Source organism: Aspergillus affinis (assembly GCF_023601865.1).
Source record: "Aspergillus affinis strain CMG 70 chromosome Unknown NODE_71_length_185320_cov_88_639011, whole genome shotgun sequence".
In the NCBI taxonomy this organism is placed as follows: domain Eukaryota; kingdom Fungi; phylum Ascomycota; class Eurotiomycetes; order Eurotiales; family Aspergillaceae; genus Aspergillus; species Aspergillus affinis.
Genome location: NW_026515852.1, coordinates 54,178 through 78,796, shown reverse-complemented (window position 1 = coordinate 78,796; position 24,619 = coordinate 54,178). Strand labels below are relative to the sequence as shown.

The window sequence follows — 24,619 nt, the reverse complement described above, 5'->3', positions numbered from 1 at the left end:
AGAGGCATAGAAAGAGATGGTCGGAGACTGGGGGGGGGGGGGGGGTTGGGGAAAAAGGAAGAGCGAAAAGCGCAAAAGGGACGGGCTCGGAATGACAGACCCACTCGGCTCGAACAAGCCACCGGAAGGGCAGGAGAGGGGAAGAAGCCCCAACGGATGCGGAGGGTGACTTCTGTCTTACTACTCCGTACTCCAAGTTACCCCGTACCTACTACCACCTACCTAGTACCTATGTATATACATCCATGGATGGTAGTAGGTAGTACTCTGTTCGGAGCTTCCCACACTTCGCCGTCCACAAATCCTTCATGATGCTGATCTCACGCACCCTTCCAGCGGATTACACCGCCCACTGCTACTCCAGTTCACTAACTATCTACAGATTACCGGCAAAACCAGGGTGGAGACTGGAGCCGTTGGCTTGAGACAGTGGCTGAAAATCACTTGATCGCATTCGGGGGCTCACTCATTGCAGAGAATAGCAAGATGGATAATGCTGCCCTTCTTGACCTATTCCTATCTGAAATCATGAATCTTAGAGGAGATCATTCATTCATTCATATTTAATGCCTATCAGGCCGCCATATGCTTGAGAGAGCAGAAGGTGTTGACGGGTTTCACGATAACGACGCGATTTGCCAAGTTGCTTGGCGTCTGTCTCATGCAGCCAAGATGGACTTGGGCAATCACGTTCCACTCTCACCTGCCTGTACGAGTAACTTCTACTATGTAGAGTGTAGACCAGCAAGTTAGGAGCGTCCCCCCCACTTTCCTCTCTCTCTCTATGGAGTACATGGCGGGGCAACCACTTGCCTCCTTTTCATTGACCGGCACGTTTTGAATCTGGAAGCTGATATTTTTACTCTTTCCCCCGTTTCCCTTTCACTTTTTCTCTCACGCCCAGAATCAGGCCGACTGGGTTTTGAGAATCCTGCGTACATTAATCAGAGCATCATGGATTTCCAGTTCAAGATCCCGCTCTTCTCTCTTCTCGTTCTTTTTGCTTTTTTTCAGCAGACCCAAGCCTTTGGAGCAGGAAACATCGCTTCTATATCCCGTATTGAAGGCCAAAATTGGCGTCATGGGGATATTGAAGATGCCCTTTTAACCTTGTTCCTGGCCCGCGTTGCTGGTGGCCGTAAATTCAACAAGCTTGATGTGCAACGCGTCTATTTCGGAAACTGGTTGCGTGACTATAGCCAGGCTGTTGATGTCGGAACGCTGAAATATGTAAGCACTGAGGCTATTCGCATTCTGATATGGGTATTGGGATTCCTCAGTTTCGGGTAAAGCCCTCCTCCCTCTTATGCTCATCTTCACAAACCATGGACTCTTCAAATTCTTATTGACGTTTCACTAGCTACGGGACCAAAGAGTTTGAGGTGACAACAGAGCGTCTTGGGTGTTATGAACCGACGGAACACATAGATAATCCTCTCGGTTATGCCGAGGGGGAGGATGCCCGGGATTATGATCCCAGACTAAGAGGCCCAGTTGAGGAGGAGCGTGAACTTTCCATTGACCCAAGAACTGGTACGTAAGGTCGATCATATTTGGGGAAAGGGCTAACTAAGACGCGCCCTCGATGAATGTAGGCCTCAAGAACTACATAGCCTCCGAGGACTTGGGGATTGCAACTTCTGCAGGTCTGGTACGACGGGTATTTCATCGATCCATCCAGCTAGCTCGTCGGTACGCAAGCTCGAGAAATGACGAAGATTTGCACGAAGCTCTCCGTCTCCTCGGAACCGGGTTGCATTGTCTTGAAGACTATGCGGCGCATTCAAATTACGCGGAATTGAGCCTGATCGAGCTAGGCGAAGTGGACGTGTTCCCTCACGTTGGCCGTGATACTAAAGTAGAAATCCGGGGTGCCCAGGACTACGTCTATCCTATCATCACGGGAACCTTTGGTGGTGTTGACTTCTTCCATTCCGTGCTCGGTGAATTGTCCGATAAAGCAACGCAGTCTGAAGTTCAATCTCTGGAAGGTGTTATGGCTGAATCACAGAATGGGACGCCATCCGAGAGCTTCATACAGGAGCTGCTCGGGAAAATTCCAGATGGATTGATCGGTGACACAAACGGCCAGGCCGACAAAATGAACGAATTCAAGTCGAGATCGGAATCCGCCAAAGAAACCAGCCAACAAGTTTCTCCTCGAGAACCCGAAGAGTGGACGCGCTACTTGGACGATGTGCATCAGCAGATATATCCCATCCTGGAATGGCACGATAATTTAATCAAATCCATTAACAGTGCGATTGAGAAGATCCCAGTTCTACCGGAGCTGGTCGCGCAGATTCAAGAACAAATAACGATATTCGTCTTTTCTGTCATCGCGCCATATGTGCTCCCAGTTCTCCAGCAGGTAAAGACTGAGCTACAAACCGGATCGTCTGAAGTCATTCAAAGCAGCAAGGAGAAGCAGCATATCGTATTTGATGATGACTCCTCTTCCAACCCGACGCACTCGATGCTTTCGAAAGATCATTTCTCAAACTTACTCAACGAGCCTGCGGGCCGAGTAGCTTCTCAGGTTGTCAAATGGGCGGTGCCTCAGCTGATGGAATGCTGGGACAATGAAGACATTGATGTTGACAGAACGCTGGATAGGATCATATCAGGTGTTTTTCATCATCCCGCCCTCCGCGCGTTCGGTGAAGACGGTGCGAGCGATGTCCGTCAAGCCATGTTTGGCACTATCGAAGAGTGGTGGCATGGGAAAAGCGAGGAGGAGAAAGAGATGTTACGGGAACATCTATCTCGGGACGGTGTGTACCAGGGGAAGAATCATCGGGAGGGAGTTCATGACTCGGGTCATGGATGCGGCAAACCACTGAGTATCCAGAAACACCATACCCCCAACGAGGAAGCCCAAGCAGATGACAGCAAATTCGGAAAATTCGCAGCAGAAGCTACAGGTGGCGGCTCTCTTGGTGGGCTGGTCGGTGGCCTTGTGAGCGGCGTTAGCTCAGTGTTACTGAATAATAGTTCCGACCGACCTCAGACGGGCGATGACGAACAACGTCGACCCTCATATCATGATGACAGCCGATTAGAGCGAGGCGACGATCGCCCAGACTATGGCTACGGCCATCAACAGGCTCAGGAACGTTACGACTATTCAGGAAGAAGCGATTATGTACAGAGCCAATCGGAATATACCGATGTTCAGTATCGCGAGTCGCAGGTGACATTTATCTCGAGACGCGATGAGTATAGTAGTGAGCACGTCGACCGTCATTACGAATATGAAAGCCGCCCCAGATATGAGGCGCAAACGAGTGATGACACCGAATCGCGCTATCCAGCATATGAAAGCGAGGGTGGACGTTATGAGTCCCAGTAAGTTTGAATATTATTCTCTCCAGTCTTGAGGTGAATAATTCCCGCATATATGCTCTAAGTATTGACCTTCTCAAAGAGAATCTGCACCTCGTTATACCCGTGATGCCCGCGACAGGTATGGGGACGATGAGTACTCTCGGGAAGGTGGCGCTTATTCCAACAGCAACAGCGAGTATGTCGAAGGTTCGTATGGATACGGCGGACGTCCGCGCTACGATGCCAACCCAAGAGGATATGATTATTGAGTGGGAAAGGCTTTTTGCGATCGGAAGTTGGTTTTGCATCAATGGTGCTTGATTCTGGTAATAGCTTGGAGCCGGGATAATCGTACGGTTCCAAGCTTTCAAGAGCCTACCGGAAGAGAAAAATTAAAATTCTCATGGTTAATCGGAGTAGTCTGTAAAAAGCGCTGGCCTCACAAGACATGTGCAATTCACCATTCTTTAACGTCCCCCGGGGACGGAGGCTCTACTCTAACAACCTTATCACAATTGAGCAGGCAGAGAGGGTCGAAGGCCAATTTTAACTGCATTTGATGTCAGTATGTCGGTACTGTGATTGTACGCTTGCTGTATGTAGGACTTACCCGCCGCATTGTATCCACAGTAGACTGTCCGACTTCATGCTCCAGGTAGTCCCGTTTGATGAGGCCGACTCCATGCTCTCCCGTCACAGTGCCCTCCATTTCTACTGCACGTTTAACCATTCGGTGAACAACCGCCTCTGCGTTTTTTCTTTCACTTTCATTGAAGAGAATGATCGCTGTACATGTAACGTTAGGTTAGCAATGCAATTAGTTGACGACCGGGGAAGGTGGGTTTACCGTGGAAATTGCCATCTCCGACATGACCACAGATGCCTGCCAGTAGCCCACTTTTAGTCATATCTTGCTTGGTTGTTTCTACAATGTCAGGCAGCCTGCTCATCGGAACTGCCACATCCGTCGTCCAGACATGGTCTTCGGGGCCCCTTCTCATTGCCATTACACTCCAGAGTGCCTGTTTTCGCGCACTCCATAATTCTTGCATTTCCTCTTCGCCGCGAGCAAACTCGAACGACCGACCAGCAGCGCCAGAGACTATTTTTTGAACCATGCTGATTTGCTCCTTGATGCCAACCGGAGTTCCCGTGAACTTGAAAAACAACGTGGGCGACTCCTTCCACCGCCGGCTAGTCGCCTGGCTGTCGTTGATGCACTTCATCTGGATGTCATCCAATATCTCCACGCCAGCAACCGGTATACCTTCCTCAACCACCCGCGTGACACACTCTGCTGCGTTGTGGATCGTCGGAAAACTGGCAACGGCAACGCTCTGGCTTTTGGGTTTGACGGTCAATTTCAGAGTAGCCTCGGTCACAAGTCCGAGAGTTCCTTCGCTCCCAATGAAAAGCCTGGTAAGATCGTAACCGGCGCTAGATTTCCGCGGGCGCTGCTTGGTCTTTATGACGGTCCCGTCCGCAAGCACAACAGTCAGGGAAAGAACCCATTCCCGCATGGTTCCGTATCGGTAAGCATTGGTTCCCGAGCAACCTGTACCTACCATCCCGCCGATCATGGCGCCGGGGCCAGGATCCGGGGGGAAGAATAGTCCGTTTGTAGAGAGCTGCTCGTTCAGGTCCTCCCATCCCAGGGCCGGTTGCACTACCACATCCATGTCCTTCTCGTGGACTTCCAAAATGCGATCCATGCGGCGAAAATCAATGCATACCCCGCCCCGCGTGGGTGCAAAGTGGCCTTCCAGGCTGGTGCCTCCGGAATAGGGCGTGACCGGAATGACCCTTTGATGGCAAACCTTCATGATGCGCGAGACTTCCTCGGTCGTTGAAGGGTAGAGGATAAGAAAAGGTTTCTCGTTTTCCTTCCGCGAATATGAAGACCAGTCCGACCCCGAGTGCATTTCCAAGTCGCCATTTTCGGTCGACACATTTTCCTTTCCCAGGATTTCAACAAAGTCGGCCCAAGCGGCTTGGAGATTCGATTGCGAGACATTGTGTTGCAAAGGTTCCACGTCGAGTAGGGGAGCTGTCGAGGAAGTTGGGAGACCGGGGGGTTTTAGGGAACCGAGGAAGTAGGCTCCCGTCGAGAAGAAGGTTAGGGCTGTGATAGTTCAGAAATTGGCATACGGTTAGAGACGCAGGTGCACGGTAGGTGGTCGAGGAGCTGGGTACCTACCAAACAAGAACGCGGCATAGCGGCCACCCTGGGATTGAGTTTGGTATTGGGCATGGCGCTCCTGTTCCGCACGCTCCCGCTTCAACCGCTGTTGAGTGCTCTCGTATAGTTGGGTTTTGAATGACTGATTCTGCTCATTGGCACTGCGCGGGAAAGAAGCCTGAATATGTCTTGACTGGACCGAGGGGCAGCGTGGGAGGGTTCTGCAGCAGCCAACCCTGGATTGGAATTGGAGTGTACGGAGAGACCCTCGTAAGGGAAGAGGATGCGGTCTGACCATGACAAAGGCTGGAGGGAAGAAGCTCTCTCAAGGTGGACTGGTGATGTATGAGAAGACTTACCATGATGGCAAGCTACCTAGTCCCTAAGGAACTAGTCCCTTTTGGGCGGCGTCTTATGTCATCTTCTCGGGCCAATTGGTGGGCCGACACCGGGTAAATGCGGTTAAATTCAGTCCTTCGGTCCTTCGACCTTGCCTTTCTTTGCTTCCCCCCGCCATGATGAAAGGGTGGGAGGGGGAAATACGGGTCCATTCCTACGGAGTAGTACGACGACCTGTACCTCCGGTGTACAGAGCCAGTACCTCTCCGATCTCTGTCATGTAGTATAGCCATTCTGAGTGTGTCCATGTTTTTCTTTTCTTCCCTCCCCTCCCCTTCCCCACTTGAAAGCCATTATAAGACTCACATCTCCCCCGCCTTGTCCTCGTTCTCTCTCACAGACCTCCCCCACCCCGTTAATTCTATTGAGCGACTTACATTGGACAAATTGCTACCCAGGCTCTAATCTAAAGGCCCTTACAATGATCGCAAACGCCCAGGTACGTTAGGTGAACAAGATCAATCAAAGGAACAAATAAGCTCACGGTCTTCTGCCTTCCTAGAACCTCTCCTTTGTCCTCGAGGGAATCCATCAGGTCAAGTTCGAAGACCGGCCTATCCCAGAATTGAAAAATCCTCATGATGTGATTGTCAATGTCAAGTTTACGGGCATCTGCGGTAGTGATGTAAGGTGCTTTTCCGGCTAACGTTTGACGTCTCAACAACTGACATTTCCTCGCAATCCAAGGTTCACTATTGGGAGCACGGCTCAATTGGCCAGTTCGTCGTGAAAGAGCCTATGGTTTTAGGACACGAATCCTCAGGTATCATCAGCAAGGTTGGGTCGGCTGTTACGAGCCTGAAGGTGGGAGATCATGTTGCGATGGAACCTGGCACCCCCTGCCGTCGGTGCGAGCCCTGTAAGGCCGGCAAATACAACCTCTGCGAGAAAATGGCCTTCGCCGCCACCCCGCCCTACGATGGTACTCTCGCCAAGTACTATGTCCTGCCCGAGGACTTTTGTTACAAGCTCCCGAGCAACATCTCGCTGGAGGAGGGCGCAGCCATGGAACCCCTTGGCGTTGCCGTGCACATTGTGAAACAAGCCAGCATCACCCCGGGTCAAACCGTCGTCGTTTTCGGTGCCGGTCCAGTGGGACTACTGTGTTGTACTGTGGCTAAGGCCTACGGCGCCTCGAAGGTTATCGCCGTGGACATCCAAAAGCCTCGATTGGAGTTCGCCCGTAAATATGCCGCCACGGCCACGTTCGAGCCGGCCAAGGCCCCTGCCCAGGAAAACGCGAACGAAATCATCAAGGAAAACGATCTGGGCGCGGGCGCCGATGTCGTCATCGATGCTTCGGGCGCCGAGCCCTCGATACACACCGGCATTCACCTTGTTCGGCCGGGTGGCACGTACGTCCAGGGCGGCATGGGCCGGAGTGAGATCACATTCCCGATCATGGCGGCTTGCACGAAGGAGCTGAACGTCAAGGGCAGCTTCCGCTATGGCAGTGGCGATTACAAACTTGCGGTTGACTTGGTTGCCTCTGGCAAAGTCAACGTGAAGGAACTGATAACCGGCGTTGTTCAATTTGAAGATGCTGAGAATGCTTTCAAAGAGGTCAAGGCCGGAAAGGGCATTAAGACGCTAATCGCCGGGCCATGATCTCAAACGCCCTGCAGTTGAGACTGGTTGTCAGGAAGCGGGTACAATCTTGAACCCCCCCCCCACCCCTATAATGGATATACGAGTGTTAAATGAAGGCGTCTGGTATGGCAGAAACAAAAATTAGAACGAAAATATAGCGAGGAGAGAGCTATGTGGAGTCCTGGTGAAGAGCGCAAAGTGTTAATGCGGCTGAATTAATTTGAAAATATCTTGTTTTGGCAAAACAGTATGATAAAAGAAGGACATTGTGGGTATCAGCTAAGGTGATCGAGGTACCTCGCATAGAAGTACCTCGCGCTAGAACAAGAATTAGATAGAGCCAAAGAAGTCTGCCACATTGGTGCAGAGGACAGACATGGGCAGGCGGAGACATGTATGTAGAACATTCAGCAGCATCCGCCACCTTTCCTCTGATGCGAACCACCTAGTCGAAACACGTCCTCCCATTCTCTTACACCACCTCTCCAGTGGTTCGCACCCCTTCTCCTTGCACCCTTAGGATGCAGATGCACAGCATTCTCATCAACGGTCATATGACTGCGAATGCTCGAAACATCACTGGTGCCGTGTCCGTACAGGCCGCCATCGCCATATTGTATCCCACTCTGAGGATCATCTGGGTCTATTTCACCTAGCTCGATCTTTGTAAGGATTATACGGGCCAATCTATGGAACAGCTCTTCAACGCCTTCTCCCGTGAGCGCCGAAACTTCCACCGCCACGGGTATGTTCGATTTAGCCGCCCAACGGGACGTTTCATCACCGATGACCTGGCGACCTTCGGGAGCCTGGGTGGCGCTCAGCCTCGTGCCCGTTACCATATTGCTGGTAGAACGCATGGACCCTCCTCCGCCTGAGTCGAATGGGAAAGAGGACTGTTTGCTGGATGTACTGGATGGTGTTTGGGGAGGGTTGTCGACGAAGCTCGCATGTGGGAGAGGGTCGGTCGCGAGATCCCTTTTATTACCGGCCAGTAAGACGGTGAGACTCGGGGAAGCAAGGGCCCGCGCATCCATCAGAAAGGTCGGAAGGGAAGCGAAGGATGCATGCGAGGAAATGTCGTAGACTAGGATAGCCCCGGCCGCGCCGCGGTAGTAGGAACGGGACACAGATCGGAATCTCTCTGTCCCAGCCGTGTCCCAGAGCTGCAACTTGATTCTTGTTCGACGTGGGCCCGTGCCTAGCTTGATGATTCTCGACGAAAACTCGACCCCGATGGTTTGTGACGATAGCACTCTCCCTAGAAGGCGCACGGTTGCATTAGCGAGCCGGTTATTCCGTCGGGAACGGGAATAAAACAGGCTCAGCAGAAGGTCGGATTCGTACATTCATTTTTCACGAATCGATGTAACACACAAGATCTAAGATGCGCCGGTACTTCGTATGAGTTATCGGACCTTTCAACCAGTGGGGAGGAATCCATTTGTAGCTACTTACTTTCCGGCGCCGCTCGGTCCAAGGAGAATGACTTTAGCCAAATAGTCATACATACTCTCCAGCTCCTAGATGCTGTCAGAAGGAAGTCAAGCGGAATAATGGTGCGTATGTCAAAGCGATATCAAGCTCCATCGGATGCGGTGGGTGGGAACGCGGGGAGGATTGTACCTGGTTTCTCTCCGGAAAAGAGGAAGTCGAAGAAACATCAGATGAGCTCCTTTTGCGCACCATAATGGCGAGCGCACTTGTTCCGGTAGGGTCAATCAATATTAGGAGAATTATACGGGGGGCAGGCGGGGGTGAAGAGGGATGGCGAAGGCCGCTGAACGGACTGTTCCGCCGCGCTGTTTACCCTGGTCCGTGGGTTGGAGGCGGAAAGCGGAAGGCTGATATGGGCGGAAGGCCGCGCCTAAACCCCAACCCATCTACAACCTTCTAGGTGGGATTTGGTTACTTGCTCTCTACAGGCGAGGTGGAATCTCTATCTGCTAATCGCTATGTGGCCGTGTGCAGTCTCCATGCATCATGGTAATAGTTAATGCCAAAAATGGAGGGAAAAAAGGAATAAGAATAGCAATTAGTTCATACAAGAAAGGTGAAGAGGAAGCAAGACACGCCAGCCAGCTAACTGCATGGTTCGTTTACATCAATTAACACATGGTTTTCGTGTTTCAGAAGATGTCGTCACAGGCACTCCAGTCCTGGGCGTCTCTGGACTCCCAGTATTTCCCATTGTGAGCCCAGTACTCCTCGCCGGTCACGGGACATTTCTCCCTAACAAACCACTTAGGCCGATGCTCCTCTCCCTTCGTTTCCATCTCCCTTCGCTTGGCTCGTTGCTTCTCTTCAACCCGATGTTTCTCGCTGGCCGCCAGGTCATACTCGCCCTCCTCCATTGCACGCTGGTCCGGTCTGCGGCGAGTGTCCGTAGGTGGTAGATAATGCTCCAAGTCTTCGGTGAGGGCATTGAGTGTGATGCCAAACGGGGTTAAATTGAAAGGAACACCGGTCGGGCGGGAATGGCTTTGCCAAACCAAAAACGTCTTGGCCGACTCTGGATCCTGGCCTGATACCTGTGCTTCGAACCCGGGCGTGTGGCGGGCATAGATCTTGTCATTCCAACGGCCGCCCATGCTCCATCTAGGTAGCCCCTCACTATCTACCACCTTGCCAGTTACCTGGTATGCCGACGAAGCCTTCCAACCTCTCGGCTTGAAATCCAAATAACAAACCTCGCCGGTAGTCCAGTTCTTGATCTCCATCAACCCATAATTGTCAACGGTGGGGTTACCAGTGATGATGCCAATCACGGAAGACGTAACTTTCTTCCAGGTATAGAGCTCTTCACCTCCCGATGCAGGACGCAACTTCAGGAACCAGGTGCCGAGCAGGTTAATATCGAAGGATTTCCCGTAAAACTTGGATTTGAGAGCAGATTCACCCTGGAACTTGTCAGTACTATGCAATGGAGATAATGGTTAACAGGGGTTGGACTCTTACATAGTATTGCCACTTTGCTGATTCCGCCCATGCCGCGCCAATCGGCGGGTGATGGCTGACCTGCTCAACGAAAAACCGATATCCCTTGTCAGGTCTCGCGTACTCATACGTTTCTCCCAGAAGGGGGTTGAATGGTTTAGCCACACGGCCGATGGTTGAAGCATATTCACTCGCAGCGTATGCAGCAACGTAAACCAGGCGTTCCATCGAATCGGATCGATCAGCTGCTATGTCAAGAAGGTCTGCATATTCCAAATCCTCGGCTACACGTTGCAGCAGCGACGTCGGCTCATTGAATGAAACCGGTAGTGTCATTTTGGTCATGTCCTTGCCAATCATAGATTTCAAAATACCCTGCGACAGTTCACTATTAGATGTCGTACGCGCCTGACTAGGACAGGGGTGTCAACTTACCCACAACGAGATCCTGGGTCTGTTATCGTAGTCCATTTTCAGCTTAGTCCTCACAGGCTCCTCGTAGCCTTTGAACGAAGGGACGATTTCAGAATGTTTCACGGCACGTAGCTCCGTGGTCTTTTCTTCAGGTTCTGGTTTTTCGTCCTTGGTTTCTGCGGTGGCGAGATTCTCAACTTCAATCTCACCGGCATCGATCGCATCAAAAAATTCATCCTCATCGTCTGATGCAGAATCATATAGGCTGCTTATTTGGGACACTGTCGATTTCTTTCGACGCAAAGGTTGGTCATTTGTGGGCTCGTCTTTTGACTCCGAGGTCCCTATGCCCTGCTCGCTGGGAGTACCGTCAAGATCGTCATCGACACCTTTCATATGGGGCGGTTGATCAGCCATGTGACCAGTCTTGGTCGACGAACCCTCTAATGCTTCTTTGAGAGCCCGCTTGGTTCGGCGTCGCTTTTCCTCGGACTCTCCCATTTTCGATTGCAGCTCCTCGTGCTCATGAGCAACTCGTGCCATACTCTCTTCCCACATCTTGCGGAGGTGTGCCTCTCTGTTTAGTCGATATTGCCAATACGAGTCGCGATCCCTGGATATCTTTAGTAGATTCTGCACCAATCCTTGAAGGCTGCTCACGGCTGCTTCGTAAGCACCGAGGGCTTGATCAACAGCAGGATCACCGAGAGACATGTCCGGGTGGCTCGATTTCTCGGCCTGCAGTGAAGAGGACACACTGGCAAGGATATCCAGCTGGATCTTTGTAGATTGAGCTGTGATGTTCAAAGCATCTTTATCAGCTGGCGGCATCTCACGACTGGATGCATATTCACCATAGTCGTCATCATCACCCTCCATATCAGGCGCAGTAGTCACGTGGCTGAAAATTCGATTGATTTCACTCGGTGCGCCACCACCTTGATCGTAGGACTCAAATACCGAGCCATCGTCGTCTGCCAGCGTGCTCTCCAAGGTTGTGCGAGAGGCGTACGTGCTCAGCCTTGTGCCGCTGCTACTTGGAACACCAAGAGATGGAGGAGCGAGGCCTTTGCCATTTGACTTTGCCGCTGCTAAGTTAGAAGACTCGGAGGGACTCTCGAGCGGTCGGCCTTCAATCTGCTCCATTTTCGCTTGGCGTAACATCTCTGCGTCTCTCGTCTGACGTCTTTGTTCTTCTTTAGCTTCATCCTTGGCCCACTGGATGGCGTTGTTCAAAGTCCAAAACCAGCGCTTGGCCTCAACTACGTGATTTGCTTTCAGGTGGTATTTGACAGAGGACTTTCCATGGATTTCGAAACGCGTCTTGTCCTGGGAATCCATATTGAGCCTGGCAATTTTCATGTTTATCGCGCCCCGACAAGCAGATCCCGCATCATCTGCAACAGTTTAGAAACTTTCCGCTGTTGGGGGGAATGGCAGCTTTACCTTGATGCTTATAGTAACTCAAAACGCCGTCTTCGAGGACAAACCAGCGCAGTTTATAACCACTCGTATAATTGGTCCACTTCTTCAAGTAGCCTCTCATTTCACGAGCTTCTTTGCCCGCAAAGGGGGCTTCGCTTGTACTAGCGCGGCCTCCAGAGAGTCCCTGGCCAGAGTTCGTTCCTAAGATGGCCTTTTCCTGAATACCACGCTGGGCAATAACTGCAGCTGGTGACTTCTTGAGGATGGCACGTGTTCTGTCGTCCTTCGTCACGTCCTGGGGAAGTTTCCCTTTCTTATCACGCCGGAAAGGATCGGCGCCGTGCATGAGTAAGATTTGGATGAGCTTGGTATCTTTCTTTCTCGCTCCCTCATGCAACAAAGTACCCCCAGACTGAGCGGTGGCGGGGTCAGTCACTAAATCCAGACTGTTCACATCCATTATACCCTCCACACGGGGCTCCTCTAACACCTTCTCCAGCTTCTCGTAATCACCCTGAGATATGAGCCGCTGCATTTCCTGGGTCTTGTTATCCATGAAGAGGGACCGCGCTAGCTGAAGTTGTTGGAAGATCTCCGGGGTACGGGCAACGTCGAGAGCAGTCTGACTGCGATAGTTCACAATAGAGTCGTTGACAGACGCCCGGTTGAGCAACTCGCGTACCAGCGGTCCCCTACCAAGCTGGGCGGCCAGATGAAGGGGGGTGTTGCCATCTCGGTCGCGTTCATTGACGTTGAGATCCTCGTCGATGGAGAGGATATATTCCACAACCTGTGGCTCGGCACATTGAATCGCCAGGTGAAGTACGGTCGTGCCAGATAGGGCACCGGTGCCCTGGGAGTCCTTCGTCTCTCGGATGGCTTTCGAGATCGCAGTCGTGTCCCCGCTACGTAACGTTTCGAAGAGTCGAAAGGTGCGCACAGACTGGTCTAGGGACATGCTCTTACTATCAACCTGTGTCCCCGACGGTAGTTTCTCGATATTCTCGCCACTCTGGTTGGAGCCCGTTGGCTCCAAGGAGGGTTCTTCTGCCATCGAGGGCGGGCGCGCTTCCTGGTGGGACTTTCGACGACTCGAGCTTCGTGGGATGGGAAGAGAGGCAGGCGGGTTGTTGTTCAGGGTTGATGAGGGAATCGAGGATCGAGATGAACTACTGCTGTCACGACCAAAGCTCTCCTCGTGACTGTCCTTTGACCTGTCACGATTCAAGAGCGAAAGTGCCAGCGCACTTCGAGAACGCTTATGTCTGCGGAGTTTTTCCATTATACATTAGCGAAACTTCTCGTGGCCACCTTGATACAGGTATCTAAACAAGCCGTGCAGATGTGTACATTTCCCATGTTCCACTACGAAGTTGTGACTGTCCGGCGGGATGATCAGTCCCAGGACAGTGACACAGCCTCCCATGCGACGACCCATGGAACCAAAGCTGACTATCCCAAGAACGCCGGAGGGAACTTACCCTTCGCCCTTTTCCGTCATCACTAGAAAACCACGGAGCCACCACCGAGTTCGTCCAGTGGTTTAGAGAAAAATCGCATGTGAGGTTATAGCCGTCGTAAGAGGAATAGGGGGGCGGTAACTAGAGTCGATCTATTGATACCACATGGGAGGGATGGCTGATAAATAAAACTCCGACTGTCTTTCAAGAGATCAAGAGGGGACACAGGTTTCCACCGTGCCTGAACAGCGGCTCCCGTGCCTTGGCAACAGTCCCTCGTGACTGCAGCGATCGCCTTGTTTCCCTTCTTCATTTGGATCTCCGTAGGTAACCGTATTTATTGCTCTGCTTCGAGGGAGAGGACAGGAGAAAGAAAGCCTGACAACATTATGACATTATGCCATATACATCAAAATCTAGGAACTATAATACATACATACTATACAGTACATCTATCAATCGCACTCATTGACCGTTATATACAAACACGCTGCGACGGGAAACCCCAGGTTGGTGTTGGACTACCCCGTTATCCGAGCATGTTTGAGCTATCATTTTGTATCGCCGCTCACCAAAACAATAACACTTCCAATCTGGCGCCTCAAATCTTCCTTGTCGACATCATGAGTGTCTTCAACCTCGCCCCACATGTCGGTCTGCCACTTGACTTCGAGGCTCGAAGCTTCTGCTGCCTCTTCAATACCGAATTTCTTGGGCTCTGACCGTTGAATTGGCCGGAAGTTTTCACTCCACTCGGCAACCAGCCTAACGGCAACCAGCAAACTCTTGGATGCGAGAATTCCTCTTTCCAAGGCGGCCAAGTCATGTGAATGCAGGTTCGAGATCCAGAGCCGAATAATGTCCTTTGTAGCCTGAGACTGGGAGACTGGTAAAATGCTGTTGCTGTCTAGGATAAGTTTGATGTCAATTCCCGGCCATACTTTTGTGCTCAAGAAGGCAATGGTGTCTTTGGCGATTCTCATCTGAGCGTCTCGAAGGCTTTCCGATTTCACGCCATTGTCATCAAGTTCTTCGGCCTGTTCGGGTACCCAACAGAGCAAAGTATCCGTATCCAGGTAGCGCATTGAGGTCGTTATAATTTGGTCTCTGGTGCCTGTCTCGCCCCGATCATCCTCCTGAGCAATGTCGGTCGCTCGGGCCGTGAGTGAGGTAAGTGGGATCAGGTGGTTTTTCAAAGCTTGCTGAGCGGTCGTCATGACATCCCATTCCAAGGCAATCGCATGGGCTAGGTGGGGTTTCGTGGGGGGGATGGAGAGGATATCCTTAGTGGGCGTGCGAACGGGCCGAGCGTCTAACAGGACTCGATATTCCCCTTCTGCAGCCGGAAAAGGACGAAGTCAGTTTACAGATAACCCCAAAAATCACGCGTATTGTGAAGCACACGTACCCGGCTTTTTCTCAACGTTCACATCCTTCCAAAAACGCTTTTTGAGCGGCTCCCGTTGAGACTTCAATTGCGACTTGAGCTCGTCCGCCTGGTTCTTCTGCTGTTCTACACGGCCAGTGAACTCTGGTGCGGCAGAAGGGGCCTTAGGTGGGGGGCCATGCGCAGTGATGGGATGGGCTATAGCAGCCTTCGATGAACAAGAATGGAAACCACGGGGTTGTAGAGCAGCGAATCTTGGGGTAGTGGATAAGATCGCGTGCCTTGAAGATATTCGGGCAATCTGGAGAACCGGCATTGCTTCTCTGACCTCTGGCGGTTGTTCGGTAAATATAATCGTATTATGTGGTTCGCGAATGAGGTGATATAGAAGAACAAGAAGCCACTCAAGCCCGGACAGCGTATGCAGATAGCAAAATATGGGCCTCATGGAGACTTCGGAAGTGACACTATTTTCACCGCCCGTGGGCGGTCAACACATGAGGTTCAAATCCCCACCGCCAGCAATACTCCGTATGTAGTCACGAATCAAGCAATTCCAAGCTTCAGAAACTACAAGATACGAATCAAATTTGAACGTCGCTATCATATCGGACCTACTAGGATTTCCCACTCATACAATGGATTTGCACCCTCAGGGTAAAGTGGGTTCTAATGTAGTCAAACTTCAGAAGTTTTCCAACGAGTCACAAGTGAATTTCATTAGATGTTATGAGAACAAGATTAGTAACACTGAAATAGAAGGGATATCATGCCACAAAAAAGGGAGAAAGGTCTCAGAGAAAGAAGAGAGAGAGAAAAGGGCAAAAAAGCCGAAGCTTCCAGTCTAACACGACATAGGATGATAAGAAAATTGGACAAGCGACCATGGAACCCGTCCACGCTTTTGTAATATACAAGACCCTTGGATGCCATCTTCCAGGGGCAACATTAGTTTGGGAGGTGATGCGGGATCGAGAGAAAAACGGATAAGTCAACAGCGCAAAAGACTTGGTTCTGTTAACCCTGGTGTCTGTCACAATGCAGTAAGACAGAGTCGAATGGGGAATCAACAAAATAAAATAAAAAAGAAAATGAGATAAAAAGAAAATTTTGCATATTCTGCTCATCAAAATGATGATTTTTCAGTGAAAGGAAGACAAAAACTGCTTCCTTAATCACGATGTTGTTCTGCGTTTCGGAGCGTTTAGATCTCGCGTCATGATCGAACCAAACCGCCCTCGCGCATTGTGTCATAAACGCATTGCATCGTTAAAGAAGACAATACATAGCAAATCGCCATTTTTGCCAATCAGATGGAAGTCGGAAAGGCTGAGAGTGTCAGATGTATTTTGCAGGTTCATTGAAATGTTGGAGAAATGGCTTGCTATTATCGCATTCATTGGTTTAGCCATGTTTATTGAGTGATGAATCTCGGATAATACGGTTGCTTCACTCGGTCGTTGTCTGTTCGTTTCTTCATGCGCTCGGCATCATAGTCATCGGCACCATCTCTGCTACCCCATGTTGTCTGTCACGCGGAAGAAATTAAATTAGCAAACTTCATGAGAAATTTCTCTTTCCCTCCATAGAGAAAAAGAAATCGAATGAATGGGATGGGGAGCATGTGAGCGGGGCCGCAAGGGATGATATCGCGATGGGGACAGGCGAATAAAAGTTTGGGGGAATCCCCCTTCCACCAAAACAAGTGTATACGGGGTGACGGTAATAGAAAATCAGAGGGTAACCGAAAAGGGGGAAAGATGCGACGAGAGCGCGGGGTGGAACAAGAAAAAAAAAATAAACAAGAACATGAACAGAAATCAAACTCGGCTCATCGGAGCCGAATTGCCCAGAGCCAGAGAGCACCAAAAGTACATTCTGGCGACATGGGACTCATGAGGCCATGACCCAAATACATGAGGGGTTAATACACCATGAGGGATGAAGGTTTCAGTAGGGCAAAGTCTAGAACTCATCTTGAGGTAGCATCTGGGCTAAATTCAAGCGCAGGGCTCCACGAAGTGGGTTACAAGACCTGTATCGCACAAGCGTTTGTGTAGACCCGAGGAAACAACAAAAATCCAAATCATGCAACTTACCACATTGAGGGTTAGCACTGCGTACATCTTGATTGCTCCGTGGAAATACCCGAAAAGGATGGACACAGGCAGTAACAAGACATCAACCGGGTATCGGATGTAATGGCCTAACAGTTTTATAAACTTGCTGATAAACATCCATACACCGAGGACTTGCATGGCCATAATGTGCGAGCTTTCGTCCCAGGACGCCGTGGCTTTATGGCATAATAAAACAAGCAGCAAGTCACCCAAAAGAGCTGGAGGCGACAGGGTTGTCAGATGGACGGCGTATGCGCTCCAAGGCTGGCGACTAGCAACGCAGAATCAAAATGTTAGTGCATGGTCTAAACGAGGTATTTCCTGCAATGATGGGTTGCTCCAGCTGGACGCATTATTCTCCAATGAATCCCTCATCATGCGCTGTCTTGCTAGCGGCGGGACAATGCTCCACAAATTGCCATTGCCAAGGCATTCATCGCCATGCGTATTGCGAGGGAGTGCGAGGGCGTCCGTCCCCCCACCAGAAATGCGAAGTGAAAAATAATAAAAAGAAAAGGAAGATCAAGGGATCTGAGTACTTACTGCCAAATGTGCTTTTCATGGAACATGCTCGTAAGATTGCTCCTCCAGTTGCTTCGTGACCACCGGGCGCATTGCTTCAGAAAGATAGGGTTATCTTCCAAGGTCGTGAGAACTTCGGCTTCGGGGTGGTACTGCATGAAAGTCTCCCACCCATGCGATACCATCCAACGTGTGATAAAGTTGTCATCGTCGGCATTCAATTGGTATTTCCCAAACCACCATTCTTCGTTAGTGAAACCGTAAGTAAAGCCTTCATTTTGAAGGATGTCCGTTCTGTATGCAACACTCCGCCCTGACATACAGGGGAGTCCGCCATCGATGTGCGTCGTAGCTGCGCAATCGAAGTTCCTTCTTTCCAGGTAGAGAGCGCCCAGGAAGCCCCAAATACGCTGAGATAAAGTCGGTGCAGCAGCACGACGAAGTCGCTGGCATGTGACCACGCCTCCGTATCGCTCGTCTTTCTCAAAGGGAGCTAAGATCCAGGGAAGCACTGTGCGCGGCCAGCTCACATCGTCATCTGCAAAGATCGTAATCGGGGTGCGAACTTCCGGAATGGCTTTTGTCATTTGACGGCGTTTATTGGGATGTGTCACGGTGAAGAGGCGGATCCTTGACTTGGAAGCAGGCATCAAGTTTAACATGTTCTCGGCTTTCTTTCGGTTGGCCTCGATTGTCACCAGTAAGAGTTCGTATGGGTGATTATCAAGGATAGTCCTGATAGTCTCAACCAATTCATCGCCGCATCCCTCAAGAGTAGGGATAATAACCGTAACATCTTGTGCAGTTAATTTCGGGTTTTCCGGGGGAGGAATGGGCTTGAAGGTCCAAAATGAAAACAGATTCACAACAAGACGAAAATAACGGTAAAGACTGGTGGTAAACAAATTAGGTCCTTTCTACCGCAAAGAGAGGGGGAAACCAAGTTATCTTGAAAATCGTGCAGGTGCACGGAGAATCGCCACCTAGTGGTGGAAAGATCGATGGGAAGAGAGAAGTGTGGAAGCTTACAAAAGAGCGATAAAAGCTCGCATAAATGGGAACTCCATATTGGTCTGACGTTGTATGATACTAAGACAGACCGATTCCCCGAATCTTTTTCTTTGTTGGTATGTTCTCCGGTGTCTTAAGATTAGGTTCAAGTCGTACAGAGATATAGGTCAATGCCGCAAGTCCTACTTATAGCACTGCCTTGGAGAATCAATTGCCACCAGAGTGAGCAAGAAGGGGAGAGGGAATAGAAGGGAGGGAAAGGCAAAACGAAGGGCACTTGAGAAGGAATGAGGAAAAAGGGGGGCAAAAAGAAGAAATGGAGGGAGGGAGGGAGATAAAAAGTAGTAAACGAGCGTCTGGATGACGAGAGCTCCTGAGAACTACTAACCAAAACAAAAAGGTCCGGAGGGAGGGATCTTTCCGGTTAATGGGTTTTTCAAAACAAGTGAATCTCAACTAACATGCAACATTAGAGACTTTTATTCGGTTCAGATGGGTCGATGGCAGGGAAGGCACATGCCCAAAGACCGCAATCCAGACAAAATCCATTAAACCAATCCCTAAAAAGGTTTTTTTTTCTCTCTCCTTTTTTTCCATGTCTAGTTCCTTTGTCATTTTGAGTGTCATGCAGGTGTATTTTTGCCTCGTGCGTCAGAGACCCTGGATCTAGATGGATTGAGGGAGAGCACTAAAAGTGGAGAAGGGATTGGCGGCGGCCCATGCAGCTACGGTGCATTGACATGGGCCTGCTGGTGGAGACACTTAATGGTGTGTGGGTTTATTTCCTCAAGCACGACGACAACGCTAAGGAAGGAGCTAAGGTTATCCTGGTTAGTTGGCATGGTGGATGTCGCCGAATTGCTCGGACGCGTGTTGGGGACCGGCGTAATACTCTTTAACAAGAAAATGATAGCCGTATTCCACCACGAATGTAAGTTCGGTTTATTTTAATGTGCCCTCTAACTTTGGGAGGGAAAGAGAACGGGAAATCTAACTGAGAAAGCAAGTGCGGGCCATACTAGCCGTTTCCAATGGGGCCGTTTCGTCCCATTTACGGAGTACGTTGTCCGTACGAAGTACAACTGAGGTGGCAGGAGAAGGCTGAATGTTGAAATTCATTATCCCGGGCATCGTACGCAGTAATTCCGTTTGCCCATTAGTATACCACCATAAATTACACCGTTGTCTACCAAGTACTCAAGTTTTGAATAAGATTCTAGTCAAGCGATGCTGATAAACCGGAATATTAATAACAACGACCTCAGTAGTAACAGATCTAGATGTGCAGGTTTGGATGAATCGGGTTACTCCTAGTAACTAGACCCAGCTTCTGACATAATGGGATCCCGAATTGCAATCATATTTAATGATATGTACTGTGTACACGATAAGACACTACTACTCAGAACTAAGCCAAAAAAGAAAAGAGAAACAGCCCTGGAGGAATGAAATGGTCCAAAGAGTTCTATAGGACACGTCGGAATCTATACGGGAACAACGAAAGAAACTCCTACTAGGGCTAGAACTCGAGATCCTCGCATTTAAAATGGTTACATAATACCTAGCAATCGGAAGTCCATGCATATTGTATCATAAGTCCCCAAGGCGGCTAGGCTTCAGATGAAATTTGAGCACGACGTTGATGCTAGCGGCGATCGCCTAACCTTCTGCCAGTACAGAACTTAAGCCACCATCAGCCCATTGCGGCCTCGTGTTGCCTACATACGGTGGCCCGTTATTAACCGTGGATAGGTCACAAAGCTTAGGTGGGGGAGCAATGAAATTCCATAGGCCACCAGAGTTGATGTCATGGCCATCAAGTACCTGATTAGTTCTTCTACGGGCACTAGAACCGATACAGATGAACCCGTTCGCCTTTTTATCTGATTTGGGCAACGCTTGAGACTATGACACGCTATAGATATGGACATGAAAGACTCTACGGAGTACTTTGTAAATTATGTCGCGTTCAATGCGCACACAGTACAGGACAAAAACCGCGGACTCCTCAGTAATAGTCTTGTACATATGTACAATATTTTATAAACTAGTTACCTAGACATATATAGCTGACAAAAGGTCACTCAAAATAGAAACGGAGGTGGGAGCCTGTACACCATAGGCCAGGACGAATTTAGCCATATGTAATAATGTAAGTAAGGAGCTAGGCCTTCGAGGGCTTAGATGATGCAACCAAGAGATTAAAGAATCGAAATACTAAATCCACACTAGCCGGACTGCATGCATTGTCAGCCCGGTAGGCACTGTAGGTACTTCCTCATTTAGACAAGGGAGAGTGGCACCGGATATCCGAGCAACTCCTGGCCAATCACCCTTGGAGCCATCGTAATCTCCGAGGAGAGGTATTTCTCCGCCCATCACTACAAAGTATGTAGGTACCAGGTAGAGCGTTATAGGGAAAGGATTGCTGTAGAGGTAGGTGACGGCAATCAACTTGCGGCTCGAGCTCCATTTCAAATTTCCTATAACCAAATCAACATGGGGGTTGTTGGCTCGCATTGACATCATGCTGGATCTGGGGGGACTCGTGCCCGTGACAAGGAAAACTAAACGCAAAATCAATTAATCAAAAAATAAAAGGAGCACGGGTGTACGGAGTATGGAGTACATATGTATGGCAGTACATCGCCCGGCTTGGTGGCTGCAGATGAGGAATAATTCCCCTGCAACTTACCCCAAACGGCAATATGCTTCAGAGTCAGACCCAGAAGCTGCCGGGGTTTACACTGTAGTATGTATTTATTCAGTACCACATAATACTCCGTAAGCGTAGGTCGGTATCATTCATTGTACATGTACTTTTGTACCAACTCTAAAAAGGGCCCTAACCGCAAATGATATTAGCTACATGAACATGCATACGGAGTAAACCACCCTGAGTGTACATGCTCAGTAAGGTAGGTAGGTAGTCTATTCTCAGCATAAGGTACCTACCTATTGAGTATCGGCGTAATAAATTACACCACGGTCGGTCGGTAGGCCTAGCCAACGCTACCTATAACCAGCTCGGATATATCTGATTAATGATGAAACGATTTGAGTCGGTCTATACAATGCTTGAGCTAGTTAAGTACGGAGTAGTTAGTTATACTGTACGGATTATGTCAAGTGTCATTAATCGCACGGAGCCTTGAGTAGAGCACGGTGCGATTAATTGGCACTTGCTCTTATCACTACTATTTGAGGTTAGGCGATATAGCTACTGCTGTGGGTATCTGCCCTAATGGACGGAATCCCGTTTACCGAGTAACAATTTGGAGTCTGTGTATTTGGACGGGCTCGCAGGCAACTGGGCCCTCTGGATGCCGACGAATGTCTGCCTAGCTAAGACATCAAGGCGCATGTGGTACTTTGTAGGCACGGACCAGTCAGAGGCACAAAAGCCACAGTCGACTCAAGTACGGGGTGTCCTACACTCCTGGGGCCTCATACACATACCTATTATGATATTATCACAGGCGAGAGTGAAACAGACGCGTATCTTTCGGCTGCACGGACTAAAATCCGCCAAGCTCTCCACTCATACCCGGGAATGGCCGAAAATCCGTTTAGAGGTACTCCGGACGGGGGAAAAACCTCCCGGTCAAATACTATAATATAGTAGACACTATTTCGAAGGTTCAGCAATTGTGCTCATTTGGAGAAACTACGGAGTAACCAGGTGCGCTATGTGTAAATCTAAATTACAGGGTACAATATCCACACGGAACCGTTGGCAGGTGAAAACGGAGGATTACTCCGAGTAAATCCTTGGTGGGACGCTGAAAGGATATCCACACCCATGAATGCACTGTCCACTTCCCCAAAGCTGAAGGCTGGTGCTCTGTAGACCGGACGGAGTAAGCCGTGGGAATTGACCTGGCGATCAATATTAGGTTTGCTACTGAACCTAATGGCATGAGTATTTCAATCTGCCAGGCTGGAGTTCGTTCGCAGCCTCATAGGAAAAAGTATACGAATTAGTAGACAATAACATCATTAAATGACGAGTATGGAGCATTTGACGGCACGTCTACGGGAATACTAGGTTCAATGTTCATAACAGGCCATGGGGTACTAAGGAAAATGACATGCATCTACCTATGCTGTCGATCCCTCCCCTCCCCATTCTCCTTACGGAGGGAGTTCACATGATGCTTGGGTGGCCTCAAACATTCGAAATCTTCCACTTCCAACCCCGATTAGAAAAAAAAAAAAAAAAAAAAAAAAAAACCAATTGAGAATTCCAGAACCAACGTTCAATATTTTCTCCGAAGCTGGTTATTCTGCATTCCAAAGGTGGCTGGCATCCCGAGTCATACTACCCTGTGACCCGATGAAAATAGAGAAACGGCAGACTCATTTCTCCTTGGCCCTCGGTCTCCAGAGTAGACTATACTAACGACTAGGCAGAACCTTAGCGCCTGGTGCAAGCGGACAGTGCACAGGTGCAGGCGCTTGACTGGTGGAGCTCGCAGCGATGAGGTGGATCTCCATTCGCCTGTGGATAAGTGGCCTCAACCATCCTAACTAGTAATAGGTAGTAATGGTAATATGATGGGGGTTCCCTACCTACCCAGGTAGGTAAGTCGATTGACTACTCCGTGAATCTAACGTATTGTTATTAGCTACGTGGTCGGACTATTTCATGATTCACTTGAAAACAGAAACAAATCTCCACCACGAGCCTTGTGGGCTCGCTTACCCGGCTGGCAGATGATTCGGACGCATTACGGAATACTACCGCAGGTATGGTCTGAAAAATCCGAGGTACCTAGTCGTATTATGTATCGCCTATCTCCTGAGAGGCAGTGTTCTGCTGCGCCCGCTACATGTTAGGCAAAGATGAGCGATTAGCTCTTTGCCCTTGGTATTTTTTTTTAGCTGCTAATCAAGAACAAGTCACTGCATCGAAAGGCGGCAAATTACGGAGCATCCTTGATAGAAATATCGTTAAGTGGGAGCAATGCCTCGTTTAGACATAGGGCCGCAGAGGCGATGGGATTAGGGGGATCCCAGTCGATCAGTAATAAAACTGTTAAGAGGGTTTAATATGTACAGTACATCTTCATATCTGCGTCTTCGGTTTTTCCGAGTATATAGCACATGCGATCGTGGACCCTATTAATCTGATCTATCCTCCATCGCACCATAGATTCTATTTTATCTTGGATTTCTTTGCGTAAGTTCGGGACAACAGGTCTTCTCTAATTATAATAGTATATTGGTGTGTTGGTATGTTGCAGCTCGCATAAATCCCTACTTGAGTTTTGTTAACGCGACTAGTAAGCTGGATAGATAGCCCGGTAGGTATCATAGACAGCGTACGGAGCATCGTACAGTACTGCGTATCACTGAAGGTTCGGCCGGGCGAGACCATTTTGGTAACATCGACTAATGCACCTCTTATGCGACTAAGCAAGCCAATCATCGACTATCAACCTAGATCCCCACCGTCATTTCAGTCTCCTTGAACCTTCCGAGTACGGAGTAGGAATGATCACGGAGCACATTGAAAATTGGAACAGATGGGAGAGAATTACCCCCCCCCTTTCTTTTTCCCCCTTTCCTCCGAGCTAGCTCGTTAGAATGAGAAGGAAACCCGCCCCTTGGCCCATACTGTGGAAAGTCTCAACTCTTAGAATTAATGCTCTACATACATGTATAAAATTTACCGGACTCATTTGCTTTTGTTAGGCGAGGAAGAGGGAATATATTGAGTACAGACAGATGCATGTACACACGTTGGCCTAGAACAATCACAAGTACAGCTAGACCTTTTGCCTATTCCATTATCTTGTGATTACCTATTATAGACACAATTTCTGTCATGCACCCATTCGTCAAG

At 49.5% G+C, this 24,619-nt stretch overlaps 6 protein-coding genes across 6 annotated transcripts; 2 read left to right on the top strand and 4 right to left on the bottom strand.

Moving 5' to 3' along the window:
* Window positions 1-954: 954 nt before the first annotated feature.
* KD926_009795 (Het-C domain-containing protein) lies at window positions 955-3,596 on the top strand (the record flags this gene model as incomplete). Its single annotated transcript, XM_053102278.1, has 4 exons — window positions 955-1,286; window positions 1,361-1,533; window positions 1,596-3,348; window positions 3,428-3,596. The coding sequence occupies 4 exons, from the start codon at window positions 955-957 to the stop codon at window positions 3,594-3,596; spliced, it is 2,427 nt and encodes an 808-aa protein (XP_052954235.1).
* A 188-nt stretch (window positions 3,597-3,784) lies between these two features.
* Window positions 3,785-5,804, bottom strand: KD926_009794 (FAD-binding oxidoreductase; the record flags this gene model as incomplete). The annotated part of the gene is made up of 4 exons (XM_053102277.1): window positions 3,785-3,877; window positions 3,938-4,113; window positions 4,175-5,449; window positions 5,525-5,804. The coding sequence occupies 4 exons, from the start codon at window positions 5,802-5,804 to the stop codon at window positions 3,785-3,787; spliced, it is 1,824 nt and encodes a 607-aa protein (XP_052954234.1).
* Window positions 5,805-6,326: 522 nt separating this feature from the next.
* On the top strand, window positions 6,327-7,513 carry KD926_009793 (NAD(P)-dependent alcohol dehydrogenase; the record flags this gene model as incomplete). Its single annotated transcript, XM_053102276.1, has 3 exons — window positions 6,327-6,344; window positions 6,408-6,530; window positions 6,593-7,513. 3 exons carry the CDS (start codon window positions 6,327-6,329, stop codon window positions 7,511-7,513), a joined length of 1,062 nt encoding a protein of 353 aa, XP_052954233.1.
* A 389-nt stretch (window positions 7,514-7,902) lies between these two features.
* Window positions 7,903-8,844, bottom strand: KD926_009792 (putative Ras family GTPase (Rab4b); the record flags this gene model as incomplete). The annotated part of the gene is made up of 1 exon (XM_053102275.1): window positions 7,903-8,844. The coding sequence occupies one exon, from the start codon at window positions 8,842-8,844 to the stop codon at window positions 7,903-7,905; it is 942 nt and encodes a 313-aa protein (XP_052954232.1).
* Window positions 8,845-9,624: 780 nt separating this feature from the next.
* Window positions 9,625-15,434, bottom strand: KD926_009791 (Oxysterol-binding protein; the record flags this gene model as incomplete). Its single annotated transcript, XM_053102273.1, has 6 exons — window positions 9,625-10,395; window positions 10,454-10,807; window positions 10,868-12,243; window positions 12,293-13,478; window positions 14,304-15,067; window positions 15,140-15,434. 6 exons carry the CDS (start codon window positions 15,432-15,434, stop codon window positions 9,625-9,627), a joined length of 4,746 nt encoding a protein of 1,581 aa, XP_052954231.1.
* Window positions 15,435-16,532: 1,098 nt separating this feature from the next.
* Window positions 16,533-18,827, bottom strand: KD926_009790 (glycosyltransferase family 2 protein; the record flags this gene model as incomplete). Its single annotated transcript, XM_053102272.1, has 4 exons — window positions 16,533-16,646; window positions 17,218-17,509; window positions 17,782-18,651; window positions 18,790-18,827. 4 exons carry the CDS (start codon window positions 18,825-18,827, stop codon window positions 16,533-16,535), a joined length of 1,314 nt encoding a protein of 437 aa, XP_052954230.1.
* Between the last annotated feature and the right edge of the window lie 5,792 nt (window positions 18,828-24,619).